The 21,877-nt window shown below is 34.8% G+C and overlaps 1 protein-coding gene, 1 long non-coding RNA gene and 1 other non-coding gene across 3 annotated transcripts; 2 read left to right on the plus strand and 1 right to left on the minus strand.

Moving 5' to 3' along the window:
• The first annotated feature begins 912 nt into the window (after positions 1-912).
• Trnas-gcu (transfer RNA serine (anticodon GCU)) lies at positions 913-994 on the plus strand. Its single transcript has one exon. It is a non-coding gene; the product is annotated as a tRNA-Ser (tRNA).
• A 2,177-nt stretch (positions 995-3,171) lies between these two features.
• LOC137396703 (uncharacterized) lies at positions 3,172-20,381 on the minus strand. The gene is made up of 9 exons (XM_068083018.1): positions 20,209-20,381; positions 19,519-19,664; positions 16,943-17,031; positions 14,499-14,584; positions 9,909-10,076; positions 9,231-9,347; positions 8,198-8,224; positions 5,522-5,635; positions 3,172-3,799 (listed from the first exon to the last, which is right to left on the minus strand). Exons 3-9 carry the CDS (start codon positions 17,029-17,031, stop codon positions 3,675-3,677), a joined length of 726 nt encoding a protein of 241 aa, XP_067939119.1. The 5' UTR covers positions 19,519-19,664; positions 20,209-20,381; the 3' UTR covers positions 3,172-3,674.
• On the plus strand, positions 10,156-11,693 carry LOC137396890 (uncharacterized). The gene is made up of 3 exons (XR_010978645.1): positions 10,156-10,382; positions 10,701-10,841; positions 11,046-11,693. It is a non-coding gene; the product is annotated as an uncharacterized lncRNA (long non-coding RNA).
• Positions 20,382-21,877: the final 1,496 nt, after the last annotated feature.

The raw sequence follows: 21,877 nt of genomic DNA on the forward strand, positions 1-21,877 counted from the left end.
CACGGGTCTTTTTTCACAGCTCTCAACAAGTCTAGCCTGATAGACCACATTAGTTTTAAACACAACTCTTCATTGTGGTATAACTACACCAAGTGTATCATGGCTTGTCTGTTTATAAGTTTTCCACTAGTAAACCAAAGAAATATGGTATCCTGTTTTGGTTCATAAAAATGGGGCAAAATAATATATTGTGATAAAAACAAAAACGATTGGCTGAAGGAGCTATCCCTTCCTTTGATACGCTTCCTTTGTATGCTACACATATACTGCAAAGGAAACCGTAAAAATGGAAGGTGGCTTGGTTTGTAGCTTGTTAGCAGACGGTAGAATCAGTCGATGACCTTTGCTGTCGCTAGGTTGCTTACTAGGAGGCTGATCAACTAGTGTGTACCAACTGGCAGTTAGCTGATTTATATTATTATAAAATATTTGCGATGTCAACGACATGCGCAGCCCAACCTGTCGAGTGTCAAATAATGTTCGAAATGTGGTAACAATTACGGTAGCTAATTTCTAGGCAGATTTCTGTGTAGGCCAGACCCACACTCAGACCTGCCAACCCAAGAGTGGGGCAATGCGTGAGATTTGGTTTTGGGGCAATTGATGTATCAATGATAGTATATATAAAATTGTGGAAATTGGGGCAAAAATCTCACGTATTTTCATTTTTTCTTTGGGGTGATTGCGTGAGTCTCACGTCCAATGCGTGAGTCTCACGTCCAATGCGTGAGAGTTGGCAGGATGCCCACACTCAGCCGCTTGCATCGATGTGTGGGTAAGGATGGGAAATGGAAGGCGAAAGTCAAGATGATGAAAATTTGTACGTAGCAAGCGGTAGTGGTAGCAAAACCGTTCAGACTGCATGCGCAAAGAGTTTTAATAAGCTATGTTAGTATGACCGAGAAGCAACAGGACGAGGTGGCCGAGTGGTTAAGGCGATGGACTGCTAATCCATTTCCCTCTGGGAGCGTGGGTTCGAATCCCATCCTCGTCGGATAGTTTTAGCTTTAATAATCTGATCAACTAATCCTATTATTTAAAGCTTTATTTTAACTATCTTGACACCATTTTATAAGGCCTTTCAAGATGGTTAGCGCACGCACTACATCGAAATTATAACACGCAAGTTAGACGCAATTATGGTGACATTTCCTGGGTAGTGTTCTATTGCCTTTTCACCAGTTAGTTGACTTAGCAACAAGCACAAGGCTTGAGTTTATACCTCCGCGATTTTTATTACTCTGAATACAGTAAGCATTGGTGAGTTGAGTCAGTTGCTCAATGGTTACCAGGTAGAAGGAAAAAGCGTTATTTTGTGACAAGCATAAAAACATAGCATATAGGTATATTAATACGATATATTAACAAGCCTCATCATAGTTTTTGTGATATGAAGTCTGCCAGATTGTTTCTAGAATTTAATAAACCTAGTTAAAATAAAACTATAATAAAACTCTTTCAAATTATCTTTCAATTATCTTTCTATCAAATTTATCTCTTCAACACTAATCATTTTTCTTCACAGCATTCTTACAATATCAGTAGAGAACTACATTATAATCATGAAACTATGATTACTAAACTATGAAACTAAAGGTGGTACCTCATGCTAATATATGGTTATAGGGGCTTTTATCACTGTTCATTTGTAGTCGCTGGTAAAAATGCTATAACTTAATATAATAACATATATAACTTAACTAAAAGTATAACTTATATATAACTTGACTTTGTCACTGACACCAGAGCTTTACAGACATACTAATTCGATCAAACAAGACATTAATCTATCCGTACATATTGTTTACAGTTGTAACTTGTATAAGTGAGGTCTTCATTCATTCGCTGTTTGACTGGCCATTCAGTAACTACTGAACAACTTTATTCAAGCAAGTCTGTCCACGCACTACTCTGAACAATCAACTACTGTATATCTTCTGCCTCTACCAGACACCCCTGTTGCTACCTCATGATAAGTCTATTGATTTCTATTATGCTATTTGCTTTTACTCACCTTTTTGTAGAAAATTATCATTTCTGATACTATTCTAGAGAGTTCTGAGAGTTCTCGTATTCTAGAGAGTTCTATTCTGACCGTGTTCTAGAGAGTTCTATTCTGACCGTATTCTAGAGAGTGCTATTCTGACCGTGTTCTACAGAGTTGGACTTGGAACATTATTGACAGACTTGACCACTTCCAGACTGGCTGAAACTTAAACCAACAGGCAGTTGGTGATCTCCGGACAAATAATTATCAATCATTCAAGCACTTAGCTCTTTGTGATTGATGAGCACACAACCCAAATTACTGGTTAGGATTTTATGATAATCAATTTCTAATCTGCAACTTTTGATATCATGCTGTTAACGACATTAGTCTGCGCATGAAAACATAGGATTCACTATTAACATAACTTTTATGTCAAACTTCATCTGATAGCTGTTAGCTATCTGGGCACAGGCATACCACAAATCTTGTCTTCATATAAATCAAAGGACTCAACAGTTAAGATAACTTGCAGTGTCGGAACATGATTTGCTAATTTCTTTCGCCATGTCTTTACTCTTCACATTGTTCCTCCCCTTCATGAATTGGTCATAGCCCAAGGGTCAATTTATGAATATGAGGTACAAGAAGTATCTTCTGTTAGTAATTGATGCCTACGTAAAACTAAAATTGGCCAAAAATCAAACAAAATTGTTTTAGATCCAATTAACATAAGCAAAGAAACTGGGTAAAATTTAACAATTCCATTTCAAGCCCTTCATAATCTAAAAGAGTGCAAAGCGTTTATAGCATTTTACCTAGCGACATGAGATGAAACTTGCTACCATAAAAGTAATAATCAATGAAAATGGTTCTTTGAGTTTAATATGTTATTAAACACACATGACAGAATCAACTATCTTGAGTTTAATGTGTTATCAACCGCTCATGACAGAATCAACTATCTTGAGTTTAATATGTTATCAACCACGCATGACAGAATCAACTATCTTGAGTTTAACATATTATCAACCACTCATGACAGAATCAACTATCTTGAGTTTAATATGTTATCAACCACACATGACAGAATCAACTATCTTGAGTTTAATGTGTTATCAACCAGACATGACAGAATGAAACATCTATTAATTAATCAGTGAATTAATAAAATTTGTGACTGATTATAAAATAAATAATTTATTGAAATGTATAAAGTCAGCAGAAAAATAAAAGCGTAATAAAAGGTTCAGCTATAAAATAGAAAAGTAATAGGCGGCAGCACCAACAAAGAATAGAAGATAAAGCTGTTTTGAAGTTACCTCAAATACATGAGCGACAGATGCCACTGTCTTGTGGTCTATCGCACAGTTTCTAGTAACTGAAGCAGATTTGGAGTGAAAAACCAAATGGCTAGCCTTTAAATCTTAAAAGTTGGTCTTATAAAAAGTAAAAATGGTAAAACAGTGTACTATAACAGTAGCCACACTCAAGATCCTGATTATGATCTAATAATATGAAGATAGATATTTGGCATCGTACCACGTGATAAAAAACTGATTGTGGACATGAAGACATTTTTAACAGCATGGGTGAGAGAACATAACTCAGAAGTTGATCACACGGGGGCTATATGACGGGTGGAATAAGGATGCATGAAGAACATTATGAGGAGTAGCCGTACAGGCTAATTCTGGTCATTAGAGATAAGAGAGGCAGCATCTGAATTGGACTCCAAAAGTACTTCCTCAGAAGACCCTCGATCGAACCCGACATTGGCTACGTTGATCTTACCATCATCCTCCCCAACACCTACACAAACAAATCATTCCGCTGTTTCAAGGAGTACGACTCTAATATACATATACTTTTATGGGGCAGTCCATAATAATTGTTATAGAAAAAATGTTTTCATATGGCGCTCCGAAAATAAATAAATAAAAAGGTATTTCTACAATCTTCACAAGTTCTAAATTGGTCAAAAGCATGAACTTTTTTAAAATTTGCACTCTCGATGGCCATGCGACAGATGTAATATATAGTTTATATCTATACATGCGACATATGTATATATATATAGTTTAAATCCAGTGGACAATTTCGAGAACAAAGGTGACATTATTAGTTGATTATCATTTGCTAAAAATAAATTAAATAGCATAAAAAAATTCAGTTTTTAAGAGTAATTAATTAACGAGTTATTATGAAGTTTTTGCGAGCCGTTCCACCATTATCTGTTACATTATATTAATATAATGTAACATTATATTTAATATATCTGTTACAAATAAAAATGTCTTTGTTCATATATATAAATTGTCATGTGTGTGAGGCCTATTTCTATTATTCAAGAACGAGTCTTCAATACAAAAAGCTTATACTAAAAATAAATGTAATGGAATCAGAGTTCTGTTTATCGGGAAATCAGCTGCTCTGGTGGCCAACTAGAGATGAACCGGTTGACTGCGCCACCATAGACCAACATGTTCGTTTAGGTTTAAACAAGATATGTCAACTATGCTTTAGCTAAGCAAATGACACCTTTTGTCAATGCGTGTAGACATGGCATTAACTGAGACATCAGTTAACAGGTGGTGTGACAGCGACCTAGTCAACTGAAACACTCTATGGTTATGATAAGCAGCAAAGCATATCAGTGGCAAATACGGAGTCATCTTGCTATAACTGCTAGTATCCTGGCAGTCCGGTCGTCAGGCGTAATAACTAACCACACAATTATCACACAATGTAGTATGGGTGACGAGTGTGGGTGGTAGTGTCAGTCTACCTTGCCAAAAGTCGCGAGTTCAACTCCTGTTAAAAGCAATCCTTTTTCCTACCCTCTAAGCATGCCTTCAAACAGACGAACAGACACGGCTCTTATTATAGTAAGGATGTAGTTGAGGGTCTACTGAACTAATCTATGAACTCAATGCTGTGCCCAATACACGATTAGTGTGTCTTTTTCAGCTGCCCGAGACTTTAGACATATCTGCATAATTATTTCACATTGTAGAAAGATGGTCGACTGACGCAGTTGATAGTGCGCTTGGCTGGGAATTTGAATATTTGATTTGATCTCCATATGGCTCAATCTCTTTTCCTAACACTTTTAGCATGATTTTAGACGAACAGACAGACACACCTCTTATGATAGCAAAGATTGTAGGGGATTGATATGATTAGCTGGTGAACCACTTTGTGGCTCCCTATTGGATAAAGCTTGAGATCCATACTAAAGATATATTGCTGGCATAAAGTTTCTTCATCTATGGTACGGCTATACTAATAACTTTACATATACATACATATAATTAAAAAGCTTAGACTATCATTGGCTGAATCAGTAGGTCAGATGAAACAGTCAGAGAGATTTTGGAGAAACGTTACAGGCTAGATGCATTAAGTTGTTCAATATTTATTGATGAAATAAATTTTATTCTAAAGATGGTAAATAAGACAAGTTTTATTGCGAATTGCTAATGATTTACTTGACCTAAATCTCTAGTGGAGGCAAATCAAACTGGTACATACTCGACCTGAATCCTTGGTTAAGGTCATTCATCCGTGACCTATATGACATACATGCTGATTCATCCACTTGCATGGGTTTCTCTGAGCGCTCTATTAGCTCTACTTGAGATGAGCCTGTTCAACCACAAAACAAAAAGGAGCAATGCTTGCAGAGGAGTATCCTTTCACCAGCAGCAAGTTGAGGCTGATGATAAACCAGCTGACTTTGCAGTAACTTATCTTTAACCTTTAACCTACACTGCCAAAAGCCGCATGTAACATTAAGGCATGTGTTACTATGTTACTATGTGTACCATCTATGCTATCATATACGACTACTGGTATATCCACCATCTATGCTATCATATATGACTACCGGTATATCCACCATCTATGCTATAATCTATGACTACTGGTATATCCACCCTCTATGCTATCATATACGACTACCGGTATATCCACCATCTATGCTATAATATATGACTACTGGTATATCCACCATCTATGCTATCATATACGACTACCGGTATATCCACCATCTATGCTATCATATATGACTACCGGTATATCCACCATCTATGCGATCATATACGACTACTGGTATATCCACCATCTATGCTATCATATATGAATACTGGTATATCCACCATCTATGCTATCATCTATGACTACATGTATATCCACCATCTATGCTATCATATATGAATACTGGTATATCCACCATCTATGCTATAATCTATGACTACTGGTATATCCACCCTCTATGCTATCATATACGACTACCGGTATATCCACCATCTATGCTATCATATATGACTACTGGTATATCCACCATCTATGCTATAATATATGACTACTGGTATATCCACCATCTATGCTATCATATATGACTACTGGTATATCCACCATCTATGCTATCATATACGACTACCGGTATATCCACCATCTATGCTATCATATATGACTACCGGTATATCCACCATCTATGCGATCATATACGACTACTGGTATATCCACCATCTATGCTATCATATATGAATACTGGTATATCCACCATCTATGCTATCATATACGACTACCGGTATATCCACCATCTATGCTACAATATATGACTACAGGTATATCCACCATCTATGCTATCATATATGACTACTGGTATATCCACCATCTATGCTATAATATATGACTACATGTATATCCACCATCTATGCTATAATATACGACTACAGGTATATCCACCATCTATGCTATCATATACGACTACCGGTATATCCACCATCTATGCTATAATATATGACTACAGGTATATCCACCATCTATGCTATCATATATGACTACTGGTATATCCACCATCTATGCTATAATATATGACTACATGTATATTCACCATCTATGCTATAATATACGACTACCGGTATATCCACCATCTATGCTATAATATATGACTACAGGTATATCCACCATCTATGCTATCATATATGACTACTGGTATATCCACCATCTATGCTATAATATATGACTACAGGTATATCCACCATCTATGCTATCATATATGACTACTGGTATATCCACCATCTATGCTATAATATATGACTACTGGTATATCCACCATCTATGCTATCATATACGACTACATGTATATCCACCATCTATGCTATCATATATGACTACATGTATATCCACCATCTATGCTATCATATATGACTACATGTATATCCACCATCTATGCTATCATATATGACTGCATGTATATCCACCATCTATGCTATCATATACGACTACATGTATATCCACCATCTATGCTATCATATATGACTACAGGTATATCCACCATCTATGCTATCATATATGACTACATGTATATCCACCATCTATGCTATCATATATGACTGCATGTATATCCACCATCTATGCTATCATATATGACTACATGTATATCCACCATCTATGCTATCATATATGACTACAGGTATATCCACCATCTATGCTATCATATATGACTACATGTATATCCACCATCTAAGCTATATTCTATGATAACTGGTATATCTACCATCTAAGTTATAATCCATGATTACTGATATATCCACCATCTATGCTATAATATATGAATACTGGTATATCCACCATCTATGCTATAATCTATGACTACAGGTATATCCACCATCTATGCTATAATCTATGACTACAGGTATATCCACCATCTATGCTATAATCTATGACTACAGGTATATCCACCATATATGCTATAATCTATGATTACTGGTATATCTAACATCTAAGCTATAATCTATGACTGCAGGTATATCCACCATTTATGCTATAACCTATCTAAGATAATTACTAGGACTACTAAATATAACATTCTACATACAAGTGAAACCTATTGATTATTACCACTGATGTTCCTTCGACAAAGAGGGAACCAACTAGTGTATGTAACAATAGTGATTATAGTTGCTACGACAACTGCATTAAAAATGAATAATTGAAGTGGTGAACAGGATAAAAATGTGCTCATCATCTGTAATGCCAAAGAATGTTCATTAGCAAGAATCAATGGTTATTTTTAGTTGTAGTAATGAACAGGTGACAGCTCAGCAAAGGAAGTCCTATAGAGGTTTATAAGAGATCAGTGGGGTGTGTAAGAGATCATTGCAGGATATGTAAGATCATTAGAGTAGAGTACAGACTTACCTCTCGTGTGGTTGTCAAGCAGTCTACCTGTAAGTACACATATGTGGAACCTCAGTTATATCAACATAGAAACTAAGGGTAATGATTTAACAGCGTATCCAAACTTACTACCAATGTTGATACGGTTGATACCTATATTCCTACTATCAGGATAAAGTGCTGTGAGACAGGATATGAAAGGTTGATAACTATATTCCTACTGAATATCAGGATAAAGTGCTGTGAGACAGGATATGAAAGGTTGATAACTACAACCCTACTAAATATCAGGAAAAAGTGCTGTGAGATAGGATATGAAATGCTGATAACTATATTCCTACTAAATATCAGGATAAAGTGCTGTGAGACAGGATATGAAAGGTTGATAACTATATTCCTACGAAATATCAGGATAAAGTGCTGTGAGACAAGATATGAAAGGTTGATAACTATATTCCTACTAAATATCAGGATATAGTGCTGTGAGACAGGATATGAAAGGTTGATAACTATATTCCTACTAAATATCAGGATAAAGGGCTGTGAGACAGGATATGAAAGGTTGATAACTATATTCCTACTGAATATCAGGATAAAGTGCTGTGAGACAGGATATGAAAAGTTGATAACTATATTCCTACTAAATATCAGGATAAAATGCTGTGAGACAGGATATGAAAGGTTGATAACCAAATTCCTACTAAATATCAGGATAAAGTGCTGTAAAACAGAATATGAGAGGTTGATAACTATATTCCTACTAAATATCAGGATGAAGTGCTGTGAGACAGGATATGAAAGGTTGATAACTATATTCCTACTAAATATCAGGATAAAGTGCTGTGAGACAGGATATGAAAGGTTGATAACTATATTCCTACTAAATATCAGGATAAAGTGCTGTGAGACAGGATATGAAAGGTTGATAACCATATTCCTACTAAATATCAGGATAAAGTGCTGTAAAACAGAATATGAGAGGTTGATAACTACAACCTTACGCAGGTAGTGAGAGTCTATAGAAGAATGGCGAAAAAGCTATAAAACAAAGTACCTTGGCTAGTAGAGGGAACTGGAGGAGCTCCTGTTAGCTGCTGTTCGCCACTCCTTTGTAGAGCAGCATAGCGTTTTCGCGCATAAACCATAACGATAAACAAAGCAGCGAGCAGCACTGTAACATAATCACATTTATTTTACCCATATCAGAAACAGACAACTTGGCATGTAAGTTTTGAACATAAGCTCTTTCAAACACATGCATCTTGGCTAGAATAGTACTAGATATGGCTTTAGTGGCTATTTGAGTTAAAAACAGTTGTTCAGTTTGGTCAGGAGTTGCGTTCTCATTGCAAATATGTAAAAATCCAATAGTATCATTATTTGATCAATCATTATTCTGATATATGAGAACAGAAAATTGATTAATATTATTGATTGTATCAATAATATTAATAATAATCAATAATATAAGTCATTATTACTGATTGATACAGAAAACTAGCACTTGACGCGATACAAGGAAATGAGCTAGTGTAATTTGATTTATGAAGAAGGCGCTGTCAAACACAGGCTAAATAATTGATGGCAGTCTAGGAGCTTAGGCTAACCAGGTGTACTTTCTCTGAAAGAAAGATCACTGAAAGCGCAGATTAACAATGAGTGATCAAACGCTGATAAAACAAATATTTACATATATGCAAACAAAGTTTCACTAAATCTGGAAGATAGAGACCTAGCATGCATATGGGGAAAACAATCTGTAATGAAGAGTTGTCCTTCTTCGTGTGGTTAGCATTCTGGGAAGCAGTGAATCTTTGCACTGGCACAACAATTTCTAGAGCATTATCCTTCAAAACTATTTCCTCATCAGCATTTACATCCTCCCGATTTTCCTCAATAACTACAAAGTGAAGTCAGTGGCAGCTATAAATAACGGCAGGGAATGACAACTCTAGCCCTGTGGTGCCTGGTGTCCCATATTTGGCACACCAACTTTGAACCAAAACTAAGCCCATCAGCAATGTGAATTGGGCCTTTTTTCCTTGTTGCATGGCTGGGTGGGTCTTCTTTGTTATGGCACTACATTTTATAATGATTGGTTACCATACTAAAGCTCCTTTCTTAGTTCTTGAAGTCGGCCATTTTCTCGAAAGATTTGTACCTGTGAACACCCTGATATTCTTCTCTCCCATTCACCAGTTTCAAGGTATGTATTAGAACAATTGTGGTTTATTACATTAGCATATGCTTTACTTTTTCAGTCTATCATAAATTTGTCTCAGAAATAATATATTTAATATGTTTAACAATTAGAGAAATGTAGATGTGTCAAAAATGGCACGTTGGGAATTACAAGTCACTCAATATTCAAATGTGAGGTGGCTTAGTGAATTACTAAAACAGCCATTCGTTACTAGAGTATTACTGACAACTGAAAAACAGATATCATAAATCTTGAAAGGCTGTTGTGCAACCATTTACAAGACAGTGTAATATTAATTTCCTTTTTTTATCTAATATTTAGATTCTAATGACAGACAAAGAAAAGTAACTCACTGTTCAGAATGTGCAGGAAATAATTGATGGGGATGAAAGTGACTTTGGAGAGTTTGAAGAAAGTGATGATCAAGATTTTTTACCCGCACGAGATCAACCAAACGTATCTGTAAGTTTCCGTTTGAAATGATGCTAATGAGATGTGCATACATGTATTACAAACCCACATGTAGGTTGCATGTACACATAAAATGGCTTTCAATTGTACTGCAGATCAAAAGTTCGTTTCAATTATATTGCAGATCAAAATTGTAGTGAAAAATTTTTTTTTATATTTGCTAATGCAAACAATGCTGCCATCAATAAATTTTAGGATGACAACTCGAGTGGCGAGGAAGAAAGCAATCTCTTATTGAATGAATTGGCAGTACCTGAAGCACGCAAACAAGACAAAAGTGTTCAACAAAGCAGACCTGTTAACAGGTTGAGGAAAAAATATTTTGTTGCGCCTGATGTAGAGTATGCAGGTCTACACACAGCACCACCTCTAGATATTGTCACTCCCCTACTTTATTTTCAAAAATTCATTGGTATTAGCATGATAGCAACCATTGCTGAACAAACAAACTTGTGCAGTGTGCCGATGGCAAGAGCACTGTACAGTGCCAGAAGTGCAATGTCCGGCTCTGTCTAAACAAAGACAGAAACTGCTTCCGGGCATATAATCTTTAGTTGGTGTTTAATTATATTTTTCTTACATGTGCGTGTGTTACTTATCATTGTCATTAGATTATTACTTTGTAATGTACATGTATGTTTTTGTTCACAGTAGAGCTGGTTTTTTATTATTTGTTTACTGTGTATTCGTCTATTGAAAACTATTATTATTATTATTATTGTAAATGCTATTATTATATTAATGTATTATTATAATTTTAATTTTCTTCGGTAAGTATTTGCATTGAAAGTGTTCATAACATGATCTCTGTGTTTATTTGGCATATCTGATTAGTTGTATCTATTACCCAATGTTCCAAATTTGGCACATTAAAAAAAATGCACAAAAAAACAACTCTGTTCTTATAATGACATGTGGTATGGTTAAAGGGTGTCTAAATAGTCTGAAAGGCAATAAAAAAAATTTTTTTATAGCATTATTTCTAGGTCTGGGTACCACAGGGCTAGCATAGGGAATGCCTATGTAAGTGAAATGTGTACAACTCTAGCAGGTACAAAGGAGATTCATTGAACTGAAATAAGACACCATAAAACATTTATTTTCATTTTTATTGATGTAAAAATCCAATAGTATCATTATTTGATCAATCATTATTCTGATATATGAGAACAGAAAATTGATTAATATTATTGATTGTATCAATAATATTAATAATAATCAATAATATAAGTCATTATTACTGATTGATACAGAAAACTAGCACTTGACACGATACAAGGAAATGAGCTAAAGTGTAATTTGATTTATGAAGAAGGCGCTGTCAAACACAGGCTAAATAATTGATGGCAGTCTAGGAGCTTAGGCTAACCAGGTGTACTTTCTCTGAAAGAAAGATCACTGAAAGCGCAGATTAACAATGAGTGATCAAACGCTGATAATTGATTAATATTCTGCCTTCTTAGAAAAGCTTGTCTACATTGAGACCAATTTGTTAGTTTCAGAGTAAAATAAATCCCTTGAGCATTAATTGAATCAATGAAATAATGATTTTTGACTAATAATTAATGAAGCAGAAGGCACTCTAGCTTTCTCCTATACAGTCAAGCTGAAATGCTGCTCAGCGATGACTTCACGCTTCAAACAGGATTGACATGAACAATCAAATTATTTAAATTACTGAGTTGAATCATTACTTTTTTCAGGAAAAAAATTACTGTTTTTATATTTTTGCAAAAATCAATGCTTCTGGGCTAATAATCTTCTGTTGATGTGTGTGGAACAAATCTGTAAACATTTCTCTGTCATGGATTAACAGGTGTGATGAGGATACAACTGACTGTATGTGGAGTACAATGCTACAGAAGGACCTTTGAAGTTGGGACCAGTGAGTTTATTTAGTAAACCTCAAAGCAAGATTAATTGTAAAGTAGCAACTGTAACTGGCAGTTTTCCCTCACTACTCTGTTTACTGAATGACATCACTCTTTACTGCAATCAGCTAAGTTGGAAGCATTGAAGAGTATTCTCCACCTTTGGTTTCATTCATTAAAATATAAAAAACCAGTGAACTGGTATTTATATTTCACATGATTAACCGCCTCAACCACACCACGGAAGAATGTTCTTAAATATTTCATAATGCCTTTATTATGTCTTTAGCTCTTATTTGTACTTTGTGTGAAACTGCTAGTAGCTCTACTCCACTAACTTACATGTAGTTTGCACATTATAATGCCGTATGGCTATTGAATGCAAGAAATATAATAATTTGTAAAACTAAAGCATGTAGGCCACTAAGATTGAAAAGTGGGTTAACCAGCATACTGATGCACGACGCATTTTACAGAATATTTACAACAGCAAAATGTGTACAAAAATCACGTTTATTAATGAAATTCATGAACACCTAAAAAATCAATTGAAATAAAGAATTCCATTTTTAAGAAAGTTCTGATTTTTTTCAACCTTGACGATAGACCAGGGGTCGGCAACCTTTTCCACTGAAAAAGCCATTTGGACTCGTTTTCCACAGGAAAGAACAAAGTGGGAGCCAAAAACCTCCTTTGATACTTTAAATAAAAAATAAATAAATACTTCATGTAACATTTTTGTTTAGCTTTTAATGCTTTTATACCCTGTTTACACCATAAAGCTAAAAGGTCTGGCATGTATAATGATTTAACAGCTGAAAAAACACTGTACACTTTTGCAAAGAATAATAAAATAGCTAATAATAACTTGAACATAATGTGAAAATACTTGCGTTTGTTTTACTTTCAAGAAAAATTGCAACTTCATGTTTAATTCAGCCCTCCTTTTAATAAAACCCCAAACTTAAATTCTAACTGCAGCAAATGTGCTACGTTTCTTCTGTGTGCTGTCCTTTGTTTTTTAGTATTCGTCATAGTTTGCCTACCTGGGGTCAAAAAATCAAAAAGTGTCATGCTGGCTGGTGTAACTTGGGTGGTTTTATTGGCGCATAAATAATGACACATAATGTGACGGACGCCGGGCCACGAATTTAATTCTGATGTTTTATTTACTCGCATGTAATTACTCTTATATATATTTTGCATGTTGGGTCTCTCTTCATTATGCGTATTATTGCTAATACTTTGTTAGTTTGGCCGTAACTAAGCCAACGTGTTAGCGACTCCATTAATCATTATTCTTATATGGCTTCCTACTTGGTTACAATATACCATACGGGGAAAATATATATGTGTATATAGGGAGCGCTCTCACTAGGAGAGCAGAGTAGTCGCAGACCACGACTAATGGAATTTCCTTCGGAATAAAATGAACAAAAAACAACACTCACTTCTCTTACATTTATGCAACATTTTTTCAGACCTAGATCGTGCCTGAGTAAAGGCCAGCAAATCCTTTACAATAACAAGGGACAATGTTTGATTTATCACCATAATTACAATTTATCCAAAGTCAGAGGGAGCCGCAGCGAGGGGATGGAAAAGCTGCATGCGGCTCCGGAGCCGCAGGTTGTCAACCCCTGCATTAGACACCAGAGTACAATGAGGAGTGATCAAACGTGCTAGCTGGATTCGTTATAAACTATCACTCTGGCAGCATATCAGATCTCTGATTCAGATTCCAATCTCCGATCATCATATCTATTCTGCCACTCACCTTTGTTACAGAGTTCTCCTGTCCACCCAAAGCAGCAGTGGTTAACTGTTTCTTCTACCCCATCCTGTGCATCAGTTGATTCAACACTGGAGCAAAAACACACAAGTTTTGTTATACAATAAATTAGTTGCTTGTTGCTTACAAGATTACTGTCAGCTTGCACGATGGGCTTGCTTAAACTTATTGTCATTTTTGACTTTCAGTTGTCACATTATTCTAATTGTGCTAAAGGGCATGGTACTACGGGATTGCTTTATAGAACACAACTTCACCCCTTCTGACCTCATCCACGTGATCAAATCACAGTTCTGAGACCATATATACCATATGATAAACATATTACAGTTCTGAGACCATATATACTATATGATAAACATATCACAGTTCTGAGACCATATATACTGCATGATAAACATGTCACAGTTCTGAGACCATATATACTACATGATAAACATATCACAGTGCTGAAACCATATATACTGCATGATAAACATGTCACAGTTCTGAGACCATATATACTACATGATAAACATATCGCAGTTCTGAAACCATATATACTACATGATAAACATATCACAGTTCTGAGACCATATATATTACATGATAAACATATCACAGTTCTGAGACCATATATACTACATGATAAACATATCACAGTTCTGAAACCATATATATTACATGATAAACATATTACAGTTCTGAGACCATATATATTACATGATAAACATACCACAGTTCTGAGACCATATATACTACATGATAAACATATCACAGTTCTGAAACCATATATACTATATGATAAACATATCACAGTTCTGAGACCATATATACTACATGATAAACATATTACAGGTCTGAGACCATATATATTACATGATAAACATATCACAGTTCTGAGACCATATATACTACATGATAAACATATCACAGTTCTGAGACCATATATACTGCATGATAAACATGTCACAGTTCTGAGACCATATATACTACATGATAAACATATTACAGTTCTGAGACCATATATACTGCATGATAAACATGTCACAGTTCTGAGACCATATATACTACATGATAAACATATCACAGTGCTGAAACCATATATACTGCATGATAAACATGTCACAGTTCTGAGACCATATATATTACATGATAAACATAACATACCACAGTTCTGAGACCATATATACTACATGATAAACATATCACAGTTCTGAGACCATATATATTACATGATAAACATATCACAGTTCTGAGACCATATATACTACATGATAAACATATCACAGTTCTGAGACCATATATATTACATGATAAACATATCACAGTTCTGAGACCATATATACTACATGATAAACATACCACAGTTCTGAGACCATATATACTACATGATAAACATATTACAGTTCTGAGACCATATATACTGCATGATAAACATATTACAGTTCTGAGACCATATATACTACATGATAAACATATCACAGTTCTGAGACCATATATACTACATGATGAACATATCACAGTTCTGAGACCATATATACTACATGATAAACATATCACAGTTCTGAGACCATATATACTATATGATAAACATATCACAGTTCTGAGACCATATATATTACATGATAAACATATCACAGTTCTGAGACCATATATATTACATGATAAACATATCACAGTTCTGAAACCATATATACTACATGATGAACATATCACAGTTCTGAGACCATATATACTACATGATAAACATATCACAGTTCTGAGACCATATATACTATATGATAAACATATCACAGTTCTGAGACCATATATATTACATGATAAACATATCACAGTTCTGAGACCATATATATTACATGATAAACATATCACAGTTCTGAGACCATATATACTACATGATGAACATATCACAGTTCTGAAACCATATATACTATATGATAAACATATCACAGTTCTGAGACCATATATACTACATGATAAACATATCACAGTTCTGAGACCATATATACTGCATGATAAACATATCACAGTTCTGAGACCATATATACTACATGATGAACATATCACAGTTCTGAGACCATATATACTACATGATGAACATATCACAGTTCTGAGACCATATATACTACATGATGAACATATCACAGTTCTGAGACCATATATATTACATGATAAACATATTACAGTTCTGAGACCATATATATTACATGATGAACATATCACAGTTCTGAGACCATATATACTACATGATAAACATATCACAGTTCTGAGACCATATATATTACATGATAAACATATCACAGTTCTGAGACCATATATACTACATGATAAACATATCACAGTTCTGAGACCATATATATTACATGATGAACATATCACAGTTCTGAGACCATATATACTACATGATAAATTACTACATAATAAGGCGAGCAAGGCTGGAAACATACGAGTCACAGAAGTGGCTAGTTGGTCGGACGAAGACGAGAAGATGACTGAAAGTGAGTAGAAATAGCAACAAGGCTTCACATCCTTTCATCTGTAATGTACATATATTGCATTTATAAAATACACAGAATCAGCAACAATATGTATTACAGTCAATCGATGCTCTTATTGATGTTTCATATCCTTTTTTATTAATTTTGATAACAACACATTTTGCTCTTAGCTAAACCAGAACAGAACTTGATGATTGAAGTTACGTCAACACCAACTAGAGATTTGCCTCCCTCGATCTGTTCTTAGTGCAACAGAGATAGGCTAACAACTACGCACGTTAGTTCCTGAATACTAATATCTTTCATTTTGGCATATGTAGCAAAGTATTATTTGGCTGTTGTACGAATTACGCAAAACAAAAGTGGGAGATTTTGCAAATATTGTCTTGCAATATATAAATTAATTTCGATGAAAGCAAATATTCAACTAAAACTAAACTTTTAAGCTATAAGAATACCGAAATACATATATTATTATATGTACATGTGCGATTATATGTACATGTATGATTATAAGTACATGTATGATTATATGTACATGTGCAATTATATGTACATGTATGATTGTAAGTACATGTATGATTATATGTACATGTATGATTATGTGTACATGTATGATTATATGTACATGTGTGATTATATGTCATGTATGATTATACGTACATGTATGAGTATATGTACATGTGTGATTATATGTACATGTATGATTATACGTACATGTATGATTATATGTACATGTATGATTATATGTACATGTATGATTATATGTACATGTATGATTATATGTACATGTATGATTATATGTACATGTATGATTATATGTACATGTATGATTATATGTGCATGTATGATTATGTGCATGTATTAATAGAGACCCGTAAAAGGCTTAAACTCTAGAACAGTCAGCGTTCAAATGCTGACGGGTGCAACGATAATACGCCTACAATTATACTAGTGGTGAGGTTTGTTTTCGTGACAAGTATCAAGTTATGCAAAATAGAGCTCTTCAAAAACCCTGACAAGCAGAAAACAAAGCGGTACTCTATATATATATATATATATATATATATATATATATATATATATATATATATATATATATATATAACCTTCAAAGTTAGTACGTGTGTGATTCGATTTTTCCAACTATAGCTATTAAAATCTTGGAATGAAAAATCTGTATCGCAGACAGTTTGATCTCAGAATCTCCCATTTCTCAGACGATATGCTAAACCATTGAGCTACACGAGATGCATTGGATTCATTGGGTGATGTGTGGTTATCTATGTTAAAATAATCATAGCATTACGTTACGGTGCAACATGATTTTATGCTTGCTCTGATGGCTCTTATTAGTAATTTTAGTAATACGAATAACAGCGTACTCAAATAAGCCAATGGCAATGTGCCAGGCTAATGGTAGAGGCAAGCAACTTCATTACCTGCCATTTTTTATAAGTTGTATTAATACCTAGTCTAGATATGTAAATCTGAAAGTTTGTGTCTGATTCAGTTTGTCCAGCTATAGCTATTAAAATCGTGGAATGAAGAATCCATATTACAGAAAGTTTGATCTCAGAACTTCCCGTTCCCAGACGATATGCTAAGCCATTGAGCTATGTGAGATTGATGGATTCATTGGGCGATATATGTAGCTATATGGGTGAAAATACGCATACCGCTCTTCATTATGGCACAACGTCATTTTATGCTTCCTCTCACGTCTCTTATTAATAAGAACCATAGGTAACTAGCTTACTCAAATTGGCCATTGACAATATTCCAGGCTAATGGCAGGCAACTACATTACCTGTCACTGTTTATAAGCTGATTTTTAATGCCCAAGCAACGCCGGGCATTCCGCTAGTTTTTACAATAATATGACACGTGTCCATCAAAAGTCACGTCGAGAAGTTAAAGAAAAAATCGCCGTGATTGAGATTTAAACTCGCAACATTCTGCATGGTAGACCAACACTCTACCACCTGTATCAATCTGCCACCTTTTCGTATTTCAGAATAATTGTGCAGTAAGCCGTTGCACTTGATGATCTCTCATGGCTCACCGGACCAATAGAGTGCTAGTAATAATAATAAAATAAAACTTCAAATTACTAAGTTTCTACCTAGTTAAGTAGATAACTATACATTGTAACACCAAGAAATTACTCATGATTAGATAATCAGCAGGTACCCATTTTCACAAAACATGCGTAAACATTGTCATGCCAACTACAAAGTACACAGAGGCTTGATTTTATTATAATAAAACATGAAGGAATGACATGAAGTGACCAATAGTTTGATGGAATTTGGTGAACAGCACTTATCCAATGTAGTAATTATATACGATACATACAATAATATATAATATTAATATTGTAATAATTATACATGTATATGTTTTAACCCTAACCAATCCTGAACATTACATCCAACTCTGACATTACAATGTTCAGAGTTAATGTTTAAACTCATTTAGCAGCAAAAAAAACAAACTAGAACTCAGACAAAGCTCATACTTACTTCTAATTTGTTTTCATGTGGGAAATCAAAGTAGCTTTTCTTGAGTCATGCAAGTCGACTAATTGCGACGAAATCACATGCTTCATTGGTGACCTCTTGATTGGTCTATTTAGTTCTCAACTCTTGATGAAGATGTAATCTCCAGGCTTTGAAACATAATATCTTAATTGAATTTACTCCATGAAAATTCACTAAATACTGAACTAAATTTTTTTTCATGGCTGGGTGTCCAAAACTTGAACTGTCATTTCTTACACCTCAAAAGGTTGGCGCAGAATGGGTTAAACACTGAATGCAAATTTGTGCTACATTGTGGTCAGATGGTATGCTTGTTTAGGGTAATCAGACATTCAATCACATCCCAAATGTTTTATTAATTACATTAACACGCAGCCGTATGATGCCAAACCTTGAGTAATCACTAACACAAAACAAAGTCGAATAAAACTACTGAACGACCTTATTATAATACTTGAGAATCACAAGAAAGTCTATGGTGCAGAATATTGATATGCACTCGTAAACAACGCTGGAAAGCGTACTAGTAATAGTAATGCAAACTTTGGCATACTAAACGCAACAAATAAATGTTTCAATGATTTTAATGAAAATATCGCAAAAAACCCCTGTTATAAAATGTGTATACAGTTATCGCACGAATGGGCAAATTTCACAGAATGATAATACTACCTCAAAAGTTGGCAAGTGAACCGATGTTATGTGCAAACAATAACGATTTATTGTGAGAAGCTATAAATTATTTTTATATGTTGGTGATCATCTGAATAACACGTTCAGACTTTGGTTCATATGAAAGTTCAAAAAAGTAAATACAATATTGCAATGTTTGGTGAAACGACGAAACAGCCATCAATATCAAGAGCGTGTGGTTCTTAACAGTCATAGACGTTCACGAATTTTACTTATCGGTGTGGAACTTCAAAAGCACAATCGTTTACTTTTAGGATCACGAGCTAGTCAAGGTAATTTTCAATAGAACAACCCAACTCTCGCTAATAGAATTACAAAACATTGGAACAACCTGCCGTTGCAAATTTGGTTTCGCTACAAATTATGCGAAATAGTAATATACCCATGTCCGCGAGAGCAGATTTGGCTTTTTGTCCGCTGTTAAATCACCATGGTCATTCGTTATAAACTACTTCGACTGTTTTAAAGTCGACCGGTATTGTTAAAAAGATAGGACAACTGCTAACTTTGCACGTCTACAAACCCAGAACACAAATATTAGCAATAGGTCTTCGTTTCATCACATTCGTTCACTGGTTTAAATATAATTAATTAAGATAAGTACGTTTATTTTTACGACTGGCTGCTTGTGAGTCCGGCATATTTTTTAACAAGAGAACCACATCATTATCGTGGCAGTCTGTTTGTGTGACAATGAACGTTCTTATTTTAGTCTGATCCAATATTTAAAACCTGCTCTATTTTGTGCCCATCTGTGGTATTTATTGCAATAACAACTCACTTTTTTGCATTTATTGGCTGTGCTTTTAAATGTCAATGGCAATATCTCTAACCCTCTATTTGCAGGGATTGCACCTCGAAACTTGTTGCTCCTGTTAAAGGAAAAATATCGCTTCCTCCGGATACTGACAAATGGAAATGGCCAGGAAGATACAACTGTTCTGCTGGTACACAGTGACGCTGGTGCAATTTATGAGATTGCCAGTTTAGTTGCTTATTGACAATAATATTTGCTGGTGCACAGTGGATGCTGAAGGGCAGACAATTGCTAGCTAGTTAATGCTTGTAGAAAGATCCAGAGAAGGTTGCAGTTTGTCTTGTATTCTGCACAAGTATGAATATAGCTCTACCTACAGAAGTATTTATACCTTAAAGGGCAGGCCTTAGCAAGTTGAAGAGAGTGCAAGTGGATGTGTCAACTATACCGAGTAGTTAATTATATGAAAGTTACGATTATTTGGAGTTGGTAGAAAACAGGCCGAGCATTCAAAATCATGATTATAGTACACACCTAATAGTTACGCACACAAAAGAAACAAATGAAGATATATCTCTACACCGTATTGCTTGTATCAGTCCACATTACTCTCCTCCACTAGGATTGAGGTACAAATCCGACTATTTTAAACAATTGAGGCTCTGGAAGAGTGAGAATGTCTTTATTTGTCGAGTTTCACCTTAAATACAGCAAGGAGGTCCTTTTGTCTGATCAACTGGCTCACCATCTTTTTTATTTTTTCAAATTTAAATTTGTCTTATCTTGTCAGTTCATTTTTCATGTTGCAGAGCTGATGAATTTGAATGACATTTGTTTGCAGAGCTGTGAGAGAATCGAGCCTGGTGAATATGGTTCTTATTTCTAAACCTT

Source organism: Watersipora subatra, chromosome 5 (genome assembly GCF_963576615.1).
Source record: "Watersipora subatra chromosome 5, tzWatSuba1.1, whole genome shotgun sequence".
In the NCBI taxonomy this organism is placed as follows: Eukaryota; Metazoa; Bryozoa; class Gymnolaemata; order Cheilostomatida; family Watersiporidae; genus Watersipora; species Watersipora subatra.